The 22,106-nt window shown below is 39.2% G+C and overlaps 1 protein-coding gene across 7 annotated transcripts in view; it reads left to right on the forward strand.

Annotated features, from left to right (window-relative positions):
* The window catches only part of LOC140118964 (membrane cofactor protein-like), a 69,595-nt gene extending 64,159 nt beyond the window's left edge, over positions 1-5,436 (forward strand). For all 7 annotated transcript variants that reach the window (XR_011853291.1, XM_072137466.1, XM_072137468.1 and 4 more), the window contains one exon: positions 4,415-5,436. Coding sequence is in view for 6 of the 7 variants with exons in the window: in XM_072137472.1 (XP_071993573.1) it covers positions 4,415-4,476 (62 nt within the window). In the remaining variant the exon portion in view is untranslated. The remainder of the gene's footprint in view (positions 1-4,414) is intronic.
* The last annotated feature ends 16,670 nt before the right edge of the window (positions 5,437-22,106 follow it).

A 22,106-nucleotide genomic window follows, 5' to 3' on the forward strand; every position in this document is an offset into this window, starting at 1 on the left:
ATGGTGTGGGAGAAAAGCCAAACCAAAATATCTATTCCAGAAGGAATGGATTCCCAACTGAAGACAGCACTGTTTCGACCTAGTTGCATCTCATCAGTACAATGTAGGCTAACTAGGGTCTGAGAGTAAGAGTTCTCCTTTCAGAGAGTTTCCCAATGCATGCCAAGCAGCATTAATTTGCAAACTTATAGAAATTGATTCTCCACTAGGAAATTCTGGGAAATGTACAAATGTTTTCTTAGATGAGACAAGGAAAACCACTAGGTTTTACTGAAGAGATGCAACCACGTAGAGGCAGTGCTGTCTACAGTTGGGAATGTTTCCCTTCTGTAATAGATACACTCACCGGCCACTTTATTAGGTACACCTGTCCAACTGCTCGTTAACACTTAATTTCTAATCAGCCAATCATTTGCGGCAACTCGGTGCATTTAGGCATGTAGACATGGTCAAGACAATCTCCTGCAGTTCAAACCGAGCATCAGTATGGGGAAGAAAGGTGATTTGAGTGCCTTTGAACGTGGCATGGTTGTTGGTGCCAGAAGGGCTGGTCTGAGTATTTCAGAAACTGCTGATCTACTGGGATTTTCACACACAACCATCTCTAGGGTTTACAGAGAATGGTCCGAAAAAGAAAAAACATCCAGTGAACGGCAGTTCTGTGGGCGGAAATGCCTTGTTGATGCCAGAGGTCAGAGGATAATGGGCAGACTGGTTCGTGCTGATAGAAAGGCAACAGTGACTCAAATCGCCACCCGTTACAACCAAGGTAGGCAGAAGAGCATCTCTGAACGTCACAGTACGTCCAACTTTGAGGCAGATGGGCTACAGCAGCAGAAGACCACACCGGTTGCCACTCCTTTCAGCTAAGAAGAGGAAACTGAGGCTACAATTTGTACAAGCTCATTGAAATTGGACAGTAGAAGATTGGAAAAACGTTGCCTGGTCTGATGAGTCTCGATTTCTGCTGCGACATTCGGATGGTAGGGTCAGAATTTGGCGTCAACAACATGAAAGCATGGATCCATCCTGCCTTGTATCAACGGTTCAGGCTGGTGGTGGTGGTGTCATGGTGTGGGGAATATTTTCTTGGCACTCTTTGGGACCCTTGGTACCAATTGAGCATCGTTGCAACGCCACAGCCTACCGGAGTATTGTTGCTGACCATGTCCATCCCTTTATGACCACAATGTACCCAACATCTGATGGCTACTTTCAGCAGGATAATGCGCCATGTCATAAAGCTGGAATCATCTCAGACTGGTTTCATGAACATGATAATGAGTTCACTGTACTCAAATGGCCTCCACAGTCACCAGATCTCAATCCAATAGAGCATCTTTGGGATGTGGTGGAACGGGAGATTTGCATCATGGATGTGCAGCCGACAAATCTACTGTGTGATGCCATTATGTCAATATGGACCAAAATCTCTGAGGAATGCTTCCAGCACCTTGTTGAATCTATGTCACGAAGAATTGAGGCAGTTCTGAAGGCAAAAGGGGGTCCAACCCGTTACTAGCATGGTGTACCTAATAAAGTGGCCGGTGAGTGTATATTGGTTTGGCTTTAATCCCACATCATGTCCTTAGACTTCCTGAAAGTCATGCTTAATGATAAGGGGCCTGTCTTACAAGGTAGCAAAAAAGGTGTGCTTTCCCTTGTCCCATCTTGGAAACTTATTTGCATATTTCATGGTTGCCCATGGAAAGCAATGAGTGCTCAGCTTTCATTTACCCGCAATTGTTTATAAAATGAAAGATGGGGTCTGGTTGGTTGCCATGGGCAACTAAAACAGTTCTGCTCTCAGAAACTTCTGATAAATTTACCCCTAAGTTCTAGACTACAACATGCAGTTCCTATTTGAGTTTTAAAGATGCTGAAATCTTCTTTAACAATCTATTTTTCAACAATTATAACTAAAGTATTCCATCTGGCATTAACCATTTTATTACAATATAGGGGACATTTATAAAAATAAATGCCATGTAAATGTGGCATAATGTGTGTTAGAACAATGACCGGTGTCTGGTGTGGCCCCACAGTGTCTCCCGGGAAATACAATGATGTATGATACCTGTGATAAGGCATTTAGCACTGTAGGGAACAGCCCAGGGTCAGGATTGGTCGGACAGGTTCAGAGTCTGAATCCAGTCAGGGTTCACGGTAGTTAAAGTTGGCATCACTAGAACAGGTAAAGTCAACAGTCAGAAGTAGTGGTCAAGAAATGAGACTGGGATCAAACACAAGAAATCACTAGCGGGAAACTTTGCCCTGGCATTGAGGCAAGGGGCATGATGATTTGTTTCATGCATAGGAGTGTGAAGATAAGCTAGGGAAGTTTTACAGCACACAACACTGTAGGACCCATCTCCTGTTCTCTCGGCCCACACTAATGCTGTCTCTGAAAAATACAGGATGGAGTGTGGCTATTAATGGGGCACAGTTTACTTAGTGAATAAAATTGCAGTGTTCATAAGTTCTCTATGTATGGTATAAACTGCCTTTTACAGCAAAACATTTTTTGTTCTATACAATAAACCTAAACAAGACATGAAAAAAACACCTGATTTGGTTTTCTTAGATTTATAAGGGGTTGAAAAAAAAATTGTCAGTAGATTTAGCCATGTTATTTCTATTAAAAAACAAGAATTACTGAATATCAACCCCTTTAAATACAGTTATATTGTTTTTCTATTTTATTGCAAGCTTTATATGTTATCAGTGTTTGTTTTTAACCATTTAACACATGCTTTGCTGCGATTAAAACTTTTTAACAGCTTACAACGAAACCCGTGAATAACGTTTTGTCATTTGTCAATCTTGTTTTACTTGCCTCGCATCTCTCGAGTTATTTCTCATTGTTGTGCCGTTTTATAGACTTTGTCTACAACTGTGGATGTAGCCAAGTTGTGTTGATTTGTAAATAGTAAAGATGTCTCTTCTCCCATGGCCATATTGAGGAGAAGAATGTTTGTCCTTGGTGGATGGCAGCAAGTTTATAGCCTCTTTTCTTGAGAACAGCACTCTCAGCTGAACTAAAAGGCTTTTGGTTAACCAATCTAAGGCCAAGTTCACATCTGCGTCCAGGCTTTCCATTATATTCTCCATTTCAAGGAGAGTGTAAAAGAAACAAAAAGTAAGATAAATGGAAAGCCATCCATTCACCTTCCATTCCCTATAGATTCCAATGCACCTTCCATTATTAATGGTGGGGAAATGTAAGATACTGCTTTATTGTTTTCTCCACTATTAACGGAACTTGCTGAACGCAGGAATGAACTTATCCGAAGTTGGATGGCTTTAAACCATGAGTTGCGTTCACATGTTAGTTGCAGTGCGATTTAGAAGTCAAAAACTCTGTTTAACATGCGCAATACTGATTTACAACTCAAAACAGCTCTTGTACTTCTTGCCAAACACACATTTGGTGATGCCATTTGCTTAATGTCTTTGCAATGCATTTTTGTAACGCATGTGAACACAGCCTTAAAGGTTGTGTTCTGAGGAGGGGAGAACTTGACTTGAGTGCTGAAACTATATAAAACCAATTTGCATCTCACTTCAACGTTTATTTTCTGGATACTGATCACTCCTGCCACACGCTGAAATACTACTGTATTGTAGCATGTGGCAGTATTGTACACAGCCAGGCTGTTACAGATCTATGTTGCTAACAGGTCCTGGAGACTAACAGATACTCCAGGCAGTCAGGGCAACAGTTTGTTGTCCTCTAATGACACAACAAAAAGAAGGCAATCTGATCCAAGACTTGCTGCCAGCTTGTACACGCTGCCAGCAACTTTACTGGCATCATGTAAAGGGTTACCACCTGGCAGTATGCAGCAAATATGCAGTCTGTATGGATAGGGCTCGACCATTCTCAGATTACAGCGGTAAGGTATAATGGAAAGACTTCTGTGTGCCCAATTACTACAGGTTTTGTTCAAAAATAGGCTTGGTTCACATGACGTTTTTAAGTATACAACAAGAGCTTTCCTGCTGTATACGCTGAAGCTACAGAAACCATTATGTACTGTAAATGTAGCCTAATGGAGAAGTGAGCTGAGCCTAGATCTTGAAGTAATGTTGAACTAAATTTTACTTTTTTTTTTCTTTTTAAATTCATTCACATTTTTTCATAGATTGAGCCTAAATATCACAGTCTATATGATCTCAGAAGTTAAAGCCATTTGCTTTATTTCGGCTGGTGTATTTTGAGGATAATTATTTCTTTATTTTAGTAAGATATTATTCTTTAATAAATCTGGACAATAATATAGAGAAGGCTGAATAATTTAAGAGTCCCGAGAATGTATTTGTTAAAGGGTCTCGTATTCTGTTTTCCTAACTTGGAAATATTATTTGTGTATTAAGTGACAGTTTCTAAATGTCCTTTCCTCTTTTCTTTCAGGAAACCTGCTAATTACCTTGACTATATCAATTATGGCATTAGTGATGACCAATGGCCTCTGAAAATGAAGGATGTACATGTATAGCAGAGTAAATGCCTTATCCCTAACTTACCTGTATGCTTGAAGATAAAGACTTTTATGATGCCAAACTTTGCACATGGAAGTGGATGATTATGAAGACTGTAAATGGAATGTCTCCTCTATCACTTGGTTCTTCAACTTTGGATATTGAATATACTAGAATATATTTTTATAAATAATAATTTTCACATTTTCTGGTTCATTCTCTAGAGAATGAACACTTCATTGTGTTCTAAAGGTCATATTGTTAAGAATAATGTTACTTCTTGAAACTTGCCAAAGAACCACATAGACATCTTTCAACCTTAAAGGGGTAATCCCATTACAGCAAATTAATGTTATTGTTTGTATTATTAAAAGTTACAAAAGTTACTGATGGAAAGCTTCAACGTTTACTACCAGTGGACAGAAATCTGATCATGGTCACACAGGTGGGTGGTTTGTTATAATACACGGCTCTGATTACTCTGTGTTATAATGAGCTGTGCACCTGTGTGACCACGGTCAGATTTCTGTCCACTGGTAGTAAACTTAGAAGCCTTCCGTAGCATGACAGCAAGCAGAGATCTAGAAAACTTCAAGGAATTGATATATTGGAAAATTGTTTAACTTTTGATAATACAAACAATAAAGGGATGTTCCCATTTCGGCAAATAAATATTAAGTGACAGATATTCCGTTTTGGTGACTACAAGTGAGAACGTTATGCAGGGTTTCTGCAGAAGAGAGACTAAAAATATAGAGGCTTCTAGCAATTTGTTAGGCGATTTGGAGATTCTGCCATAAACTGAAAGGAAGTAAAATTGATAATTGAAGATGTAGTTATAGTAAAGATGCTAATCAATAGAAAAATGGGCAGCACTCCAAGGATATGTTCAGTGAAAAAAATTGTTGTTTATTTCATGCAGGCTACATCTACAATTAAATCTTTTGTTCAAGGGGTCGTTCCAACAGAATAATATTTGATAACTATTTTTTAAATAATTTTAAATGATTCTAGATATTAGAGCTACATACCTTATATACTCGAGTATAAGCCTAGTTTTTCAGCACAAAAAATTGTGCTGAAAACCCAAACTCGGCTTATACTCTAGTAAAAAATATATAAGTTTTACCAGGTTTTTGTGGTAAAATTAGGGGCCTCTGCTTATACTTGGGTCGGCTTATACTCGAGTATATACGGTACTTGTCATTAGCGCTCCTGTTTTTCTTTTTATGCCCGTTCAAAAATTTAACTAATGTGTACATTGCTGTTGGTCTCACGTGTTCAGTCCCACCTTCTAGCTCCTTTTATACACAGTATATAGCAGTGGTGGCAAATCTATGGCACAGGTGACAGAGGTAGCACTCGGACCGCTTTCCAGGCCTTCACCAGAGATGACTCCAGGTATCTTTCTGCAGTCCCAGACAGCCCAGGACTTGCTGTGCACAGAGCTATATTAAAGTGACAGCGGTACCTGGGACTACTGGAGGAGTGGAAAGGTGTGGACAGATCTGGATTATCATTGTAGCTCCTGCTCTGGCCCTGACAATGGGACCCTAAGGGGAGCTACAATGATAATCCAAATTTCTTCTATTTTCTGCTTTACTGGTTTCCTCGGTGTGCTGAAATGAATGAAAGCTGTGACAGAGAAGGGAGTATAAATCACAAACTAAATTTCTGTGCTGGCACTTTGCGATAAATAAGCGAGTCTTTGTTGTAGTTTGGCACTCGGTCTCTAAAAGGTTCACCATCACTGGTATATAGGGTTAACCCTAATACTGCCCAGTCGGCCATGTAGCCAATATGAGTATGTAGCCAACTATGAGTTACTTCACACCACAATTAGTATACTCGAGTATAAGCCTAGTTTTTCAGCACAAAAAAAATGCTGTAAACCCAAACTCGGCTTTTACTCGAGTAAAAAAAATATCAAACCTCACCTTTCTGGATTCTCCCGCTGCTGGCTATATACTGGGGATATGGGCTGGCAGGCTATACATCAGTGGTGGCGAACCTACGGCACGGGTGCCAGAGGCGGCACTCGGAGCGCTTTCTGTGGGCACCCAGGCCTTCACCCCAGCACAGACATGACTCAAGGCTTCCTCCTGTGGTCCAAGACAGCCATGGACATCCTATGCTCAGTGCTTTTAAAGCGACACCTCCTTGGCTGCCAGGACTAGACAAGAAGCGAGAAGGTGTGGACAGAGATGGATTATTGTTGTAGCTCCTGCTCTGGTTCCCCTGATTCTTCCTCTTCTGGGGACCTTGGAAGGAAGCTATAATCCAAATTTCTCCATCCTCTTTCTATTGTAAGGGCGGTCTATAAGGACATGTGGGTGGTTTAGTGTCCCAAATTTCCCTGATAGGTCTTCATTAAGAATTTAGTAGATTATTTTAAAATTGAATTTGTATTTATTGTAGGTGTCTTAAAGGGCCTTATCCACTGCATAGCATCAGGTTGCCTCTGTTCATCTGTCTTGTCTTTTATTTCCATGAGAAATCCCTGGAAGTTATCTGGTTCTTGGTTCAGGGTAGTGTCTGATCAGTGAATACCATAATTACACTTTTACCAGAGGGCATCTATGGCATTAAAGGCATGCCAGTGGCTCAAGAAGAGCCAAGTTTATTTGATCCCATGCCGTGGAAACGTTGTGAAGCTATGTTCGGCCAAACAATTTTAGAGAACAAATATATTTCTGTGATGATTAACTTTGTACATTTTTATGTTTCTTAATCGTAAATAATCTTGAAGTGTATATATCATTAATATTTATTTTTCATAATCATCCTAATACAATTCTTATATATTTTTAAATTGATCTTGGAGAAAAGAAACTACGTTTATAAGCTATAGAAACTACAGTGATGGCCACTTTCGGTTCGCAGTATCGGGGGACCCAGCCACCTGAATGGCTACACTGAAGAATGGAAGATGTACATTATTATATACATATTATGCTGCAAGAATGGATAAATGTGTAGCAGTATAAATGTGTTTGTATAAATGTGTCGGTCTAGAAATATGTATATTTTCTAAGGGGCATGGAGTTCACATGCAGTCTGATATGGGGTCTAGCCTCTTCTATTTACGCCACTGGCCAGGAAGATGACTTCTAATCTACTGTCTGCAAATCTTATTTACGGTACCTGCTGCAGCTAAAACCTTCTGTTAATTGTAAAATGCAGTATTTTAAGGGAAAGGCACTGTTGAATTGTCCTAAACCCTAATAAGACATACTGGGGGTCATTTACTAAGGGCCCGAATCGCGTTTTACAGGCGGGTTATGCGAATATTTCCGTTTTGTGACGATTTTCCCTGTATTGCCCCGGGATTTTGGTGCACGCGATCGGATTGTGGCGCATTGGCGCCGGCAAGCACGCGACGGAAATCGGGGCATGGCCGAACGAAAACCCAACTGATTCGGAGAAACCGCCGCATTTTTAAAAAAAGTGTCGCTGGACACGCACTCACCTTCACTCGGCCCGGCTTGGTGAACTCCAGTGCATTCAGCGCAGCAGCGACACCTGGTGAACGTCGGAGGAACTGCCTTAGAGAATCGCCGGAAGACCCGAATCCACCGCGCAGAATGCGCCGCTGGATCGCGAATGGACCGGGTAAGTAAATCTGCCCCATTGTCCGTCTCAAGGGATCCACCATATGTGAAACAGAAAAGAGGAGACTGTCAGAGTAACTAACCTGATTTCATATATTTCACTCTTCAATGACTGTGAGGCCTATCCTGTGAGAGGAGAGGTAATGTATCAGAATTAAGGCATCTGACCAGTCGGAGCGGAGCATACAGCATCACTAATATCACCTCACCCACTAAAGAATGGGAAATAAAAATCTCAATTTAAATGCAGCAGAAGGGAAATTGGAATGTGGAGCACTGACATAGTATCTAACCATTCAACAAATTTCGCATATGTCACCACTACAGTGTTTACCATTTTTATCAGTTCTCCCCTCTGAAGGCTGTATCTTTATTTCTTGGTTGCCCTAGAGGTGGAAAGTTGAGATTATTTGGTACGTTGCCCATCATATACGGCACACAAAGTAAAAATGATTGAGTAACATCATATTGGACAGTAGGGACCTATACTGGGACAGTTCCTGCTTGCTTCTAGTAAATTCAGAAAAAAATTCACTTTAAGAGGGGGAAGGGGAAATGTCCAGATATGTGGTAAGGGACATTTATCACTATTATAGCAAATTTCTCATTCTCTTTATTGATTTATGCAAAGTTAGTTGAACTGTTGAACGTATGAAATTTTAACACCTTTTGATGATATGATTTAAAATGCACTTTCCATAGTAAATGTATCCCTTGTATTCATGTGAACACGTGCACTCCACACTCTGTAAATCTGCAGATGACTTTAATTCTCAGTTCAATGTAAATATATTTTAGATGTTGCTTTCTACTATCTGCCTTTGTCCTAAGGGAATGATTAGTTTTTAGGTTTTTTTTTAATTCTTAAGTTAAATTTATATTTTCTAAATTGCCAAATGTATAAATAAACATCATTTGTCAAGCCAATGTTTTATTTCTTTTGTTTTTAATGCACTGGCACAAATACATATATTTAAGTCATGACTTGAAATAACTGTGCTTGTTATGTTGATTGCAGTGCTGGATCTTATGTTGGGATTTGGGGTTGGGTTTGGATTTTAGTGTTATTAGGGACTGAGAGACTATAGTTTTCCAATTCCACAAAGTTGGGATACTATAGGAAATAGAATTAATGTAAGTAAAAAGATAATGCAAGGATTTGCAAACCTCATAGCCCCATATTTTAATATAGATGTCATGCTGTAAATTATTTTTGCCATTTCCTGATTGTGCAATCCAAATACATTTTATTACAACAAGTACATCTAACAATGTAGACTATAAAATTGATATTACTGTTTAGGTGTGTCACAGTCATGTAGCTTTGATTTTATTGAAAACTACATGAAATCTTATTTCCTATGGTTAAAGGGTGCTGTTGCACTATATTAATTTACTTTTCTGGAGACATTTGGTCTTTCATCGTTGCACAGTAGAGACATTTGCCATTAATTTCGTAAAGGTCAGCAGATTGCTGTGCGATCCTGTCCATGCTCGCCATGCTACAGCAAGCAAGATCACTCCATCTCCAGGTGTAAGACTCCTATGCTTGATCAATTAATGAAAGTAATTAATGTGGCACTACATTTACTTTGTAATTTACATGTAATTCAAATTTACTTTGAAATTAATTTTCTATGCCTCACTAACCCCCCTTCCCAGGCAACGGGCACTGTATACTGCATTTTCCCCTTAGAGACAACAAGCATTGCACCCCACATTGGCCTTCCCAAGCAATGAGCATATATACCTCATGGGCCCGAACGAGCATCGTATACCTCAGTTAGCCCCCTTAGGCAACAAGTATTGTATACCTCATTACTCCTCCCCTGAAGCAACGAGCATTGTACACCACATTAGCCCTCCCCCTAGGCAAAAAGCATTTGTAAAGCGCTACGGAATTTGATGGCGCTATATAAATAAAGATTATTATTATTAAAAGCAGTGTACACCACATTCGCCCTCCCCCTAGGCAAAAAGCCGTGTACACCACATTAGCCCTTCCCCTAGGCAAAAAGCCGTGTACACCTCATTAGCACTATTCCTTGCAAAGAGCTTCCGTTTCTGATCACTGACCGTTTGAATGTGTCCTTTGGCAATAGGCATTGTATGCCTCACTACCCCCTTTATGCAACAAGCATTTAATATAGAATCAGCCACCCTAGGCAACAAGCTTGTCACCTAATATTGGCCCATGGAAACGAGCATTTTTCTAAGCAACAAGCTTGTAACATTGTATCAGCCTCCTGGCAATGAGCAGTTTTCAGTAACAAAAATAGAACTCATATTAGAGGAAATTGGGTAACATTGCAGTGATCCTGGTAGCTGACCAGGTCTCTATGCATTAATGCTGATGAGTATTGAAGTAAGTTAGAAGGTATATCAATACTTACCTGGAATAGGATATCCCAAGTGCACCCAGATGATGGACACTATGACGCACGTTTCAGCAAGGGCAGCGTGCCGAAACGTGTGTCGGGGTGTCAGCCATCTGGGTGACATCCCGGTTTGTTATGGAGTTTTTGAGGTCTACAATGCATGTTGAATAGGGGGGGGGGTTTAATGAGGTATTCAATGCTTGTTGCCTGGTGGGCTAATGGGGTGTAGTGGTGTACAAAGCTTGTTGCTTAGGGGTATTTGTGTCACATTCATTACTTTTCTTAATTTGCTCATTGCATAGAGGTTTTACAGGTTTATCCTTGCTCGCACGTCTCCTACTCTGCAGCTTGACCTGTCAGAGTCGACTTTATAGTGAGCAAAGCAGCTGGGTGCACCTGTCAGAGTGATCTTGCTAACTGTGCAGAGCAAAGTTACTGAACGTTAGGATATTGCAGCAGCAAGCGGAGGTATCTTGCTCACTGTAGTATAGCATCACTCTGCACATACACAATAGCTCCATAACGCCTTCTCTGACACTTGGATAGTGTCAGAGAATATTAGCATACACACACGCCTCTCTAATGATAGTGAAGATAAGAATGATCAGAGACTGGCGCTGATATCACAGTAACGGTAGGGGCTAAAGTGCCCCTCAATCCCTGTGCAAGCCCCTAGATTTTGTTTAGTTTCATGTGTATGGGGTGCTGAAAGCTACTCTTTAACGCCTTAAGGATGCAGCCTTTTTTAACTCATTTTTTGCCCCCGGCATTCAAAAATCTATAACTTTTTCATTTACAAAGCTGTGTGCTTTCTGCATAACAAATTGTACTTTTCAGTGACATTATTTATTATTCCATGCTGTGTACAGGGAAGCTGGAAAATTATTCCAAATGGGGTGAAAAACTGCATTTACGTAATTTTCTTGTGGACTCCAAATGATACATATACTTTCTTTGGTTCGGTACAATCATAGTGATAACATATTTATATATGTTTTGTTTTGTCTTAATACATTTTCACAAATTAAAACATTAGGGCACACTTACTTGTTGTTGTCATGGCAACCGATCGCCACTCCCCGATGACATCACAGTGATCAGCGATCTCAACCAAGATGGCCTCTTCACACTACAGAGCTGGTGCTATAAACCACTACCATAAAAAAAAGTAAAATCCTATAGTTTGATACACACTTAAAAATACATACCCAATGCATGATACTCTTCCTCACTGCCTGCGATGAAACCGTGTAAACTCCTCACAGCTGCCTGCAGGTGCGGCTGGTGTTAACATTGACTGGGAAAAGTGCAGAGTAAGTACTAAATACATATCACCACTGGCTGGAAGAGATTCCTTCACCACGCGTATCGCTGTTCATTTGCAGCTTCCTCATGGGTATATCAGCTGCAATGCTTAATATATCTAGAGTCCTTACTGTAATGGCGTCTGACATCATTGCCGCTTCGAGTCCAACCCAGAGCCCAGCTAACACCCACCTCCCCACTTTAGCCCCTTACAGGTGCAGTGCCTTTGCGCACTATATGCAATAAATAGTTCTTTTGTCCTCATATCCTGCCTGATTCACTTTACAATCTCTGTTGCTGTTGCCATTTATCTTCGTTCATGGAGACCATCAGGATCCCTCTATATATTATTCTCCCTTTAAGAAGGTGACTTTTTGCTGATAAGATAATTGTGACAGACATCCAGATTCTTCATTTTTGTCCTTCTGTCTTTTTCCCCGTTCCATCTTTAAATGGATAGATGCAACTTTCGATTCTCTAGCCATAAAGTTTGCTCCCATTTGATTTCTACTTGTCAGATATCATGTCCATCTAGAATCATAGTGAATCAAAAAAATTATAGAACAAAGCTTGTTATGACAAGATCTTTCAACTGGCAATATTACAACAGGATGAAGAAATTACAAGATCCTTCAAATGAAGCTGACATTATGAAATGTATATTAGATGTGTCTATAACATTGATATAAATGCCGTTGGTGTCTTTGTCAGCAGCAATCAAGGTGTTAACACCCGCGATCAGTGTTGGCATTAACCGCGGGTGTTAGAGATGGGTATTTTCCACATACATTTGTTTCATACATCCTAATAGCTTGCTGACGGATCTATCAGTGAGCGTTTAAGGAAACCTGTCATCAGAATTGGGCATAATAATAAAACTACCAGTATATGGTGAAGCAGCTGTACAGTTTCTTTCATGGCCCATGGTGGTGGTATCACCCACAAAATCAACTCTGAAGTGGGATGTTAATTGGATGTATAAAGTCAGGGGGCGGAGAGATTAACACTAAGGTCAAGATCTCGCTGCCACTGAACACCTCCTCCCATTTGAATGACATCCCCTGGACTTCGGAAGATCTGGTCAATGATGTCCCAGGAGCAGGACCATCAATTACAGTGAAGGGGCCATTCTAATGCAGAGAAAGCTTGACTTCAGTTTTAAACTCTCCTCCTCCTTGACTTCATAAAATCAATTTACATCTCACTTCAAAGTTGATTTTCTGAATGATATAATAATAATACACCATGTGAAAGAAACGTGGGGTAGGAGCTGCTCAGCTACTTGACAACATACAGGTAGTGGTTTATCAGGTCAATGTCTGATGACAGGTTCCCATTAAGGGGTTAAAGGACATCTACCACCAGGATGAAGGCTTGTAAATCAAGCACACTGACATACTGATTTATGCCCCCAATGGCAGGATCCACTCTTCTTTAAGCTTCCTTTGCCCCTGTTTTTAGGAGAAAAAAGGTTTTAAAAATGATGCATATGCATGAACATGTCACAGCCCCTCAAGGTCATTTGCATGATTTTAAAAACCTTTTTTGTAAAAACAAGGGCATAAAGAAAAGCGGATCCTGCCAGAGGAGACACACACCAGTATGTCAGTGTGCTTGGTTTACAAACTATGATCCTGGTGGTAGATGTCTTTGAAGTATTTTACCAAAATTAAAACTAAATGCAGATTCTATAATAATAATAATAGTTCCTTTATTTATATAGCTATTTGGAATTTTTAAAATATGTTTAGTTATCTCTAAAATGTATTCACTTACGCAGAATGGAAGACAAGGAGAAAAGCATACAATTTGTATGGAAACACCCCTCAAGTAGAATTAACATGAGGTTTAAGCAGACGAATGAAAGGAATGTGCATCATTAAGGTTTTTATGGGATAGTGTTCAGGTACCATTACATGTCTGCAGAGTCCCTGAGATACCAGGATAGTGGAAATCCCCAACAAAGTAAACTCAACCACTCAAGGATTTTATCATAGAGAATAGGGAGCATTTTAATCTACAGAGTTAGCAATTACTTATTTTTGAGATTAAATGAACACTAGAATGGTGGGACAATCTAGGGGGTTAATTCTGGGATCTGTTTCCTTGTTAATGCTATATTTGGGACATAGTCTGAAACAGGTTATGCATATATTCCTCTGCATTTTACAAGCAATAATAGTCATATGAGGGCTTATTTTTTTTATAGGAGTAGATTTTTTTTGTCAACATTCCTGAGTGGTAAAAGAACACCAAAAAGCCGACGTGGAATTGCGCAAGTAATTACACTTAAAGGGGTATTCCCCTTTCAGCAAATTAATGCTATTGTTTGTATTATAAAAAGCGATACAATTTTCCAATATACTTTCAGTATTAATTCCTCACAGTTTTTTAGATCTCTGCTTGCTGTCATTCTATATAAAGCTTCTAGTAGCTATGTAGCTATGTTTCATTACTAATTGTGTCTGTGCTGCACATCAATAGAGAAACCATGTTACCAATAGAAGTAGCACAACTTTATCTTGGAGCAATCCTTCCTCTGTGATTCACTTCTGTATGTGTCCAGGCATGTGACTAGCTGTATACGCTGGTGAAGAAACCTTGACTTTAGCCCTCAGTTGAATTTGATTTATTAGGAAGATTCTACCTATCTGAATTATAAAAAGATGATCTGAAAGATGGTAATATACTTGATAAGATTCAGAGAGTAATTTATTCGTTTTTTTCTGCGAATGTGTTTTCTCTAACTTCATAAAGCAAAAGAGCATTGTTGGGAAGGGGTTAAACTATGATACAACTGAATGACACTTAGACAAAACTTGATTAATTTATTTCCACTAGAAAAACACAAGGTAAAAATCACATGAAATTCAACTGTTTTTCACTGATCAGAAATAGACGATTTTATGTTGTTCTTGTGCAACTGCCCTTAGATTTCCCTCATGTGTGTCCCCGTCTCAGGTCAGACACAGCTCTCCAAACATTCAAGCCACTTCTTATATTTCAGGTAAGTAAATCATTTACTGGTTAACTCTTGGTAAAGTTCAGGACTGCTGAAAACGCTAAATCAAGGGTTTGTGCATATGATGATTGGACGAGATGTACAGAGAAATTCTCCTGTAAAAGTTAATGCAAAATACCTTCATGCAAAGTACATGTGTATTAAGCCAATTGAACATGGCATGATTTTATATTCTATTGTACATTAAATCTGAGATTTGTAGAGATACGGATTAGACAATGTAGTAACCCTTTTCCGCCATGTGTACGAATCCATAAGCACAGCTGATTTATGCTTGCGTGCCTGTGAGCTTCATGAAAGAGTAAGTTTTGAGGTCAAAAGCTGGGCATTTGCACCAACCACTGATCTATAGCGGGTAATTGGAAAATATAGTAGCCATAATCCTACATTAAAAACTTTTTGATAATTGATTTTGACAAAAAACTACAGATTTCATGCATTAAATTCTATTACATATGTGGGTGTTTGCACTGATGGTGTCTGTTCAGAAATTAATTGCGAATGGACAAGTTAGAAGCCGTGGATAAAATTTGAAATCGCAAAACCTGTGTGATCGATTACTTTTTAGATCACATTATCAATGCAATTGCTTGCATTCTCTGCAGAAATACAGAATAGAATAGCAAATTTTAATCTGCCATAGTTAAAGGGATATTTCAACGAAGACAAGATTCTTAGATATACTCAGGATAACAAAATAACACATTCTCTAATTCACTGTTAACTGTTAACCCCTTAAGGGTGCAGCCATTTTATAGCTTAAGGCTCGGTCCCATTTTTTGTATTCTGACTTGCTTCATATGGTCATATGGTTATAACTTTTGAACTCTGTTACTTATCAAAGCGATTCTGAGATTGTTTTTTCTTCACATGTTGTACTTCATTTTAGTGGTAAATTTTGGCTGATAAGTTTATTTACAAAAAAAAGAAAAATGATGAATTTTTTGAAAAATTTGCCATTTTCGAAATTCGAAATCATCGCGTTTTCAGGCAGAAAGATTTACCACCTAAATAACTTGCTGAATAACATTTCCCATATGTCTACTTTACTTTTTCATAATTTTTGAAATGTCTGGATAATTTATTTTGCTGTCACGCGATTTTCCGTATTTTCAGAATTTACTATTTTGGGGATAAATACAGTTTTGAATGAAATTTTACATATTTAGCATTAAAACCACCCATCATAACCAACCCATTTTCGAATCTGTCCCCTCAAACTATCATAAACCGCTTTTAGGAAGATTGTTTACCCCTTGAGATCTTCATAGTAATTGAATCAAAATGGAGGTGAAATTTAGAAATTTCAAATTTTGTCGGTTATACATTCCTGTAGTCCTAAAAGTTACACATTTCCAAAAGATAAAAAGAGAAAACCCAACATACAATTTGTTATGCAATTTCTCACGATTACAAAGACCCCCCACATGTGGCTGTGACTTGTTTTATGGGCGCACGGCAAGGCGCAGAAGAGAAGGGGGGACCTGCAGCTGGTAGAATTTTACTTTCCTCATTGGCCCATTGTGCAGGCTATAAAATTTTCGGTTTTTCGTTATTGAGGCCATGTGACGGCATTTTTTTTTTTTTTTGCGGGACGAGATGCTTTTTCCAGTGTTACCATTTTGGGGTTGGTATCCCCTATTGTTGAAAATTTAGGAACTTTTTTTCTTTCTTTTTTTTTTTTATTATACAAAAATACAAATACATTTACAAATATAAACCACATGAACAAACATATAACAATACACCATTTCTGTGGCTGCAGTCTGGGAGGGGCATCCTTTTAATCACATGTTTTAATTAACTATTTTCAAATCGGGCTAGATATCCCCCTTCTATTGCATCAAATGGGCTGACCACTTTGGGGGCCTTACAGAATGGGTTAGCACTTTAGGGAATCTTATAAGATGGGCTGAGCACTATATGGGATCTTTCGGGGCCCAGAGTCAGTCCACTAGAAAGGGGGACTTCTCCCATAAGACCCATTTATCTTTAATTCTGCATAAATGTGCGTAATTTGTCGCCAACATGATCTCATAATGCCTGTACATATTTATTCTTTTGCAGACTTCTGTTAAATTTAATTTTTGTGCCGTCTTCCAATCTGCTGCTATACATTGCCTTGCTGCGATCAGGATGTACGTAATAATCCATCTCTGTGCTATTGGGAATTTTTCAGTCCCTATATGTAAAAGAGCTAACTGTGGGGAGATGTCGTTCTGTACTTGTGTAACTATGTTTATCAAGTCCCTAACTTGTGACCAGAATACAGTTGATTTAGGGCAAGACCACCACATATGGACTTGACCTCCTTTGGTTCGGCATCCTCGCCAACACCAAGGAGAAGACGTTCCTCCCTTGGAAAGTCTGTCAGGTGTGAGATACCATCTCAAATGCATTTTTTTTATTTGTTCTAAGTGATTTATGCAGGGGGAGCACTGAGCAGTCCACCTAAAAGTTTTCGCCCACTGCTCGCCATCCCATTTCTCATTCAATTCCAGCTCCCATTTTTTCATGTATCTTAACTTATCTCTTTCCCCCTGTGAATTGAGAATATTATATACTATTGATATACCCCTTACTTTTCAGAAGGCTCAAAAAGTTTTTTGAGGGGATACAATTGGGGGTTACTTTCCTTTTCCCCTTTTTCTAAGATGCTTCTTATTTGTAAATATTGAAAGAAAACCTTGTTAGGGAGGTCATATTGGCCTTTAAGGGTTTCAAAAGGCTTTATAACATTTCCCTCATAGAGGTCTGAGATTATATGTAAACCTTTATTAACCCACAGCTCTAGTTTCATATTAGGGATCAGTAGTTCCAAGGCTCGTATGGACATTTTGTCCTCTTTTTAGACCTATACTGCCACCTACTACGTTCCAAGTTTTTACTATATATTGTAGTGAGGGCATGTTTGTTGGAGTTGTTACGTCCCCCATGCAGGCGGCTTCCATTACCATTCTTAAAGGTCTCCCCCCTAAGACACTCTGTTCTAAGCTTATCCATTTATGATTTTCTCTCGGGTTCCAGCATTCTCTCAGTGAGTCAATAGAGACTGCCTTATAGTAAGTTGCAATGTCTGGCATTGCCATGCCTCCCTTATTTAAAGGAAGGTACAGAATCGACTTTGCTACTCTTGGGAATTTATTATTCCATACAAATTTAATAAGCATAGTTTGAATCTCTCCTAAGACTCTGTTAGATATCGGTGCATGCAGGCATCGAAAAACATACAGAATCTTAGGAAGAACTGTCATCTTACAAAACTGAATTCTTGCCACCCAAGATAAGTAGATCTTGCCTAGTTTCTCGAAATCTGATTTCAAATTTAACCCCTTAACGCTCTGCGCCGTAGCTCTACGGCGCAGAGGTATAAGGGATGTATGAAGAGGGCTCACGGGCTGAGTCCTCTTCATACAGAGGTGGGGGTTTTTGCATTTTGCACAAAACCCCCACCGCTAATAACCGCGGTCGATGCTTGCCGGCGGCGTTTAAAAGACGGCGGCGCGCGGGCGCCGCCATCTTTTTTTCGATCGCCACGCCCCCGAACGTCATCGGGGGGCGGAGATCGGTTACCATGGTAGCCTCGGGTCTTCTTTTGACACGAGGCTACATGGTTTATGCAGGTTCGTTACAATGAGCCAGTGGCTCATTGTAATGTATGACCTGCAAAAATGCCATATATTGCAATACTGTAGTATTGCAGTATATGGTAGGAGCGATCTGACCATCTAGGGTTAATGTACCCTAGATGGTCTAAAAAATTGTGAAAAAAAAAAAAAAAAAAAAAAATATTAAAAGTTCAAATCACCCCCCTTTCCCTAGAACGGATATAAAACATAACAAACAGTAAAAATCACAGACATATTAGGTATCGCCGCGTCCCAAAATGCCCGATCTATCAAAATATAAAAACGGTTATGGCCGGCGGTGACCTTCGAGGTCGGGAAATGGCGCCCAAATGTCCGAAATGCGACTTTTACACCTTTTTACATAACATAAAAAATGAAATAAAAAATGATCAAAATGTCGCACAGACCTTAAAATGGTAGCAATGAAAACGTCGCCTCATTTCGCAAAAAATGACCCCTCACACATCTCCGTGCGCCAAAGTATGAAAAAGTTATTAGCGTCAGAAGATGGCAAAAATTTTTTTTTCTTTTTTGTACACATTCGTTTAATTTTTGAAAATGTATTAAAACACAATAAAACCTATATAAATTTGGTATCACCGCGATCGCACCGAACCAAAGAATAAAGTAGGCATGTTATTTGGAGCGAAGAGTGAAAGTCGTAAAAACTGAGCCCACAAGAACGTGACGCACGTGCGGTTTTTTTTCAATTTTTCCACATTTGGAATTTTTTTTCAGCTTCGCAGTACACGGCATGTTAAAATAAATAACATCACGGGAAAGTAAAATTTGTTACGCACAAAATAAGCCCTCACACAGCTCTGTACACGTAAAAATGAAAAAGTTATGGATTTTTGAAGTTGGAGAGCGAGAAATCAGCTGAAAAACCCTGCGTCCTTAAGGGGTTAATTTTAGTTTATTTAAGTTCTTTCTAATTGTCTCCTTTGTTGTTTGGCACAGAATGATTCCAAGGTACTTTATGCCTTCCGGTTTCCAAATTATGCCGCACTTAATAGACATGTCCCTACATACAGTAGGTGGAATATTTATTGGAAGAGCAATGGATTTTTTAATGTTCAATTTATAATATGAGATATATGAAAAACTCCCTAAAATCTGTAGCAAGTGAGGAAGCGGTTTTTCGGGCTCTTGGCACGTGATGATCACGTCATCTGCATATAGGGTGATTATGTGTCTTTCCTTACCCACTGTGATTCCCGCGATTTTTGAGTTGGACCTCACCATTTCTGCCAGGGGTTCCATTACTAACGCAAATATTAGAGGTGATAGAGGGCATCCCTGGCGAGTGCCGTTGGAGATGTTAAATGTGGAGGATAAAAAACTTGAAATCAAAACCCGCGCTGAAGGCTCCGCATAGAGAGCTAAAATTGCCTTTTGGTTTTGTCCAATAATACCAAATTTGGAGAGGACCTCCTTTAGGTAGCCCCAATGCACCCTGTCAAATGCCTTTTCGGCGTCTAAAAAAAAAAGGAGTGCAACTGGGGCTCCTGATGAGTTTGCCAGATGGATAAGGTCCATCATCCTTCTTGTCGCGTCTTTGGTTTGTCTTCCATATACAAACCCTGTTTGATCTGTAGCTACTAGACTGGGAATTATTCTTTCCAATCTGTTTGCTAACAACTTAGAGTATATTTTTAAATCGCAGTTGATCAGTGCTATTGGTCTATAATTTTCTGGGAGAGGGCTGGGGTTCTCTTGTTTAGGTATTGCTCTAATTATTGCTTCTGCGTTTTCCTTTGATATCCTTCCCTTATTTTGCCAAAAGTTAAAGGTTCTTATTAAGAGGGGAATTGGGGCCTGAGCAAAGTTAGAGTAGTACATATTTGTCAAACCATCCGGCCCAGGGGCCGAGTTAGGTTTGAGACCCTTTAGAACATGTTTTAATTCCTCTTGATTAAAAGGCAATGCCAAGTTCTCTGCTTGTTCTTTTGAAATACTGGGGAGTGAGACTGAGGCAATAAATTAACGAATTTCCTCTATAGAAGGTTGCAGCATGTCATTATCATCTTTTAGATTATACAATGCGGCATAATATTTCCTAAAGGCCTCCGCTACCTCTCTAGGGTCTCTTAGCTGCATTTTATTGGTCTCTCGAGTAAGGATTATTCGCTCTTTTGCTATTTTTTTTTTAATCTGTTTGACGAGAGTCCCGCTTGCTCTGTCTCCCAGGGCATAATTTTGGAGCTTTAATCTCTTTAGCGATCTTTCATAGTCTGATAACATACGTGCTCTTAATATTGCTCTTAGTGACGAAAGATTATTACTAACAGAGGGTAAAGGGTTAATTTTATTAGAATTTTCTAGTAAAGCTATTTGTAGCAAAATTTCACGGATTTCTTTATTTTTTGCTCTTTTTTCTCTTGCTGCTATCTGCTTAAAAACTTCTTTTATATGTAGCTTAAGAGAGGTCCATAGAGATTCGTCATTAACTTCCTTATTATCGTTGATATCCATGAACTCCTCTATAGCCCTTAAAATCAAGTTTTGTGTGTTCTCATTTTTTAGGAGGGAGTTATTTAACCTCCAAGGAGAGTTCGTGAAGGCGATAGAGCTTTCCTTGATAGACAAAAATATAGGGGCATGATCCGCCCAAGTTTGACCTATTTTGGAGAATAGACAGGATGTTAATGCTAGATTATTTACTAGATAAAAGTCTATCCTTGAATACGAGAGGTGTCTAGCGGAGAAAAAGGTATAATCCCTTTCTTCAGCATGTTGATACCGCCACACATCATGTAGCCTCTCTTCATTTATTGTCTGTGCAAGATCTCCTCTATCACCTCTCGCATTCGAAGAGCAGTCCAATTTTTTATCTGGTGGGGCGTTGAAATCTCCCATAATAATAATTTTCCCCTCTGCGTTTTGTTCTAACAGGGCAGCCATTTTTTTGAAAAAAGTTTTTTGGCCTCTATTTGGGGCATAAATTGTCACAAAGGTGTAGGGGATGTCATTGATTTTGCCCACAGCTATAATGTATCTGCCCTCTTCGTCAATCTTTTTCCTTGCAAGATTAAACATTACAGTGTGTTTAAACATCAAGCATACCCCTGCCTTTTTGGTGTTAGCTGTTGCACAGATAATCAAAGGGAAGTCCTGGTGGTGGAGACGAACTTCATCTTTCTTGAGCAGGTGGGTTTCTTGTATCCCTATTATATCTACTTGAGTGTTAATTATTTCTTTCCAAAGTGAGGTGCGCTTTTGTGGGGTATTCAGCCCATTTACATTCAGTGACATTATTTCAATAACCATATTTTAATCATTTTTTTCATTGCTAATAATACATTCTTATTTATTTCAATTAATCTGCCCCTCCCAGAGCAGGGATCAACATAAATACAAAACACAACTACAACCACATATTTAATAAACAAATACATTGAGTAACCAGCTAGACTATTAGCCGGCAAAGATTTAACAAGTCCAGTGTTCTCAGACTGGATTGGGGGCAAACTTTCAACAGGAAGAAGAAGATACTCCCTCTCCTATACTTTTTTTGAGGTCACGAGTAGAAAAGCATCAATTCTGTACTGGATTTTTTGCTTTTTTTTTTTTTTTTTCATGTTCACCGAATAGCCTAATAATTATGTTATCATTATTCTATGGTTTAATATGATTACGGGGATACCAGACTTGAATATTTTTCTTTTGTTTTACTAAA

Source organism: Engystomops pustulosus, chromosome 2 (assembly GCF_040894005.1).
Source record: "Engystomops pustulosus chromosome 2, aEngPut4.maternal, whole genome shotgun sequence".
NCBI classification, from domain to species: domain Eukaryota; kingdom Metazoa; phylum Chordata; class Amphibia; order Anura; family Leptodactylidae; genus Engystomops; species Engystomops pustulosus.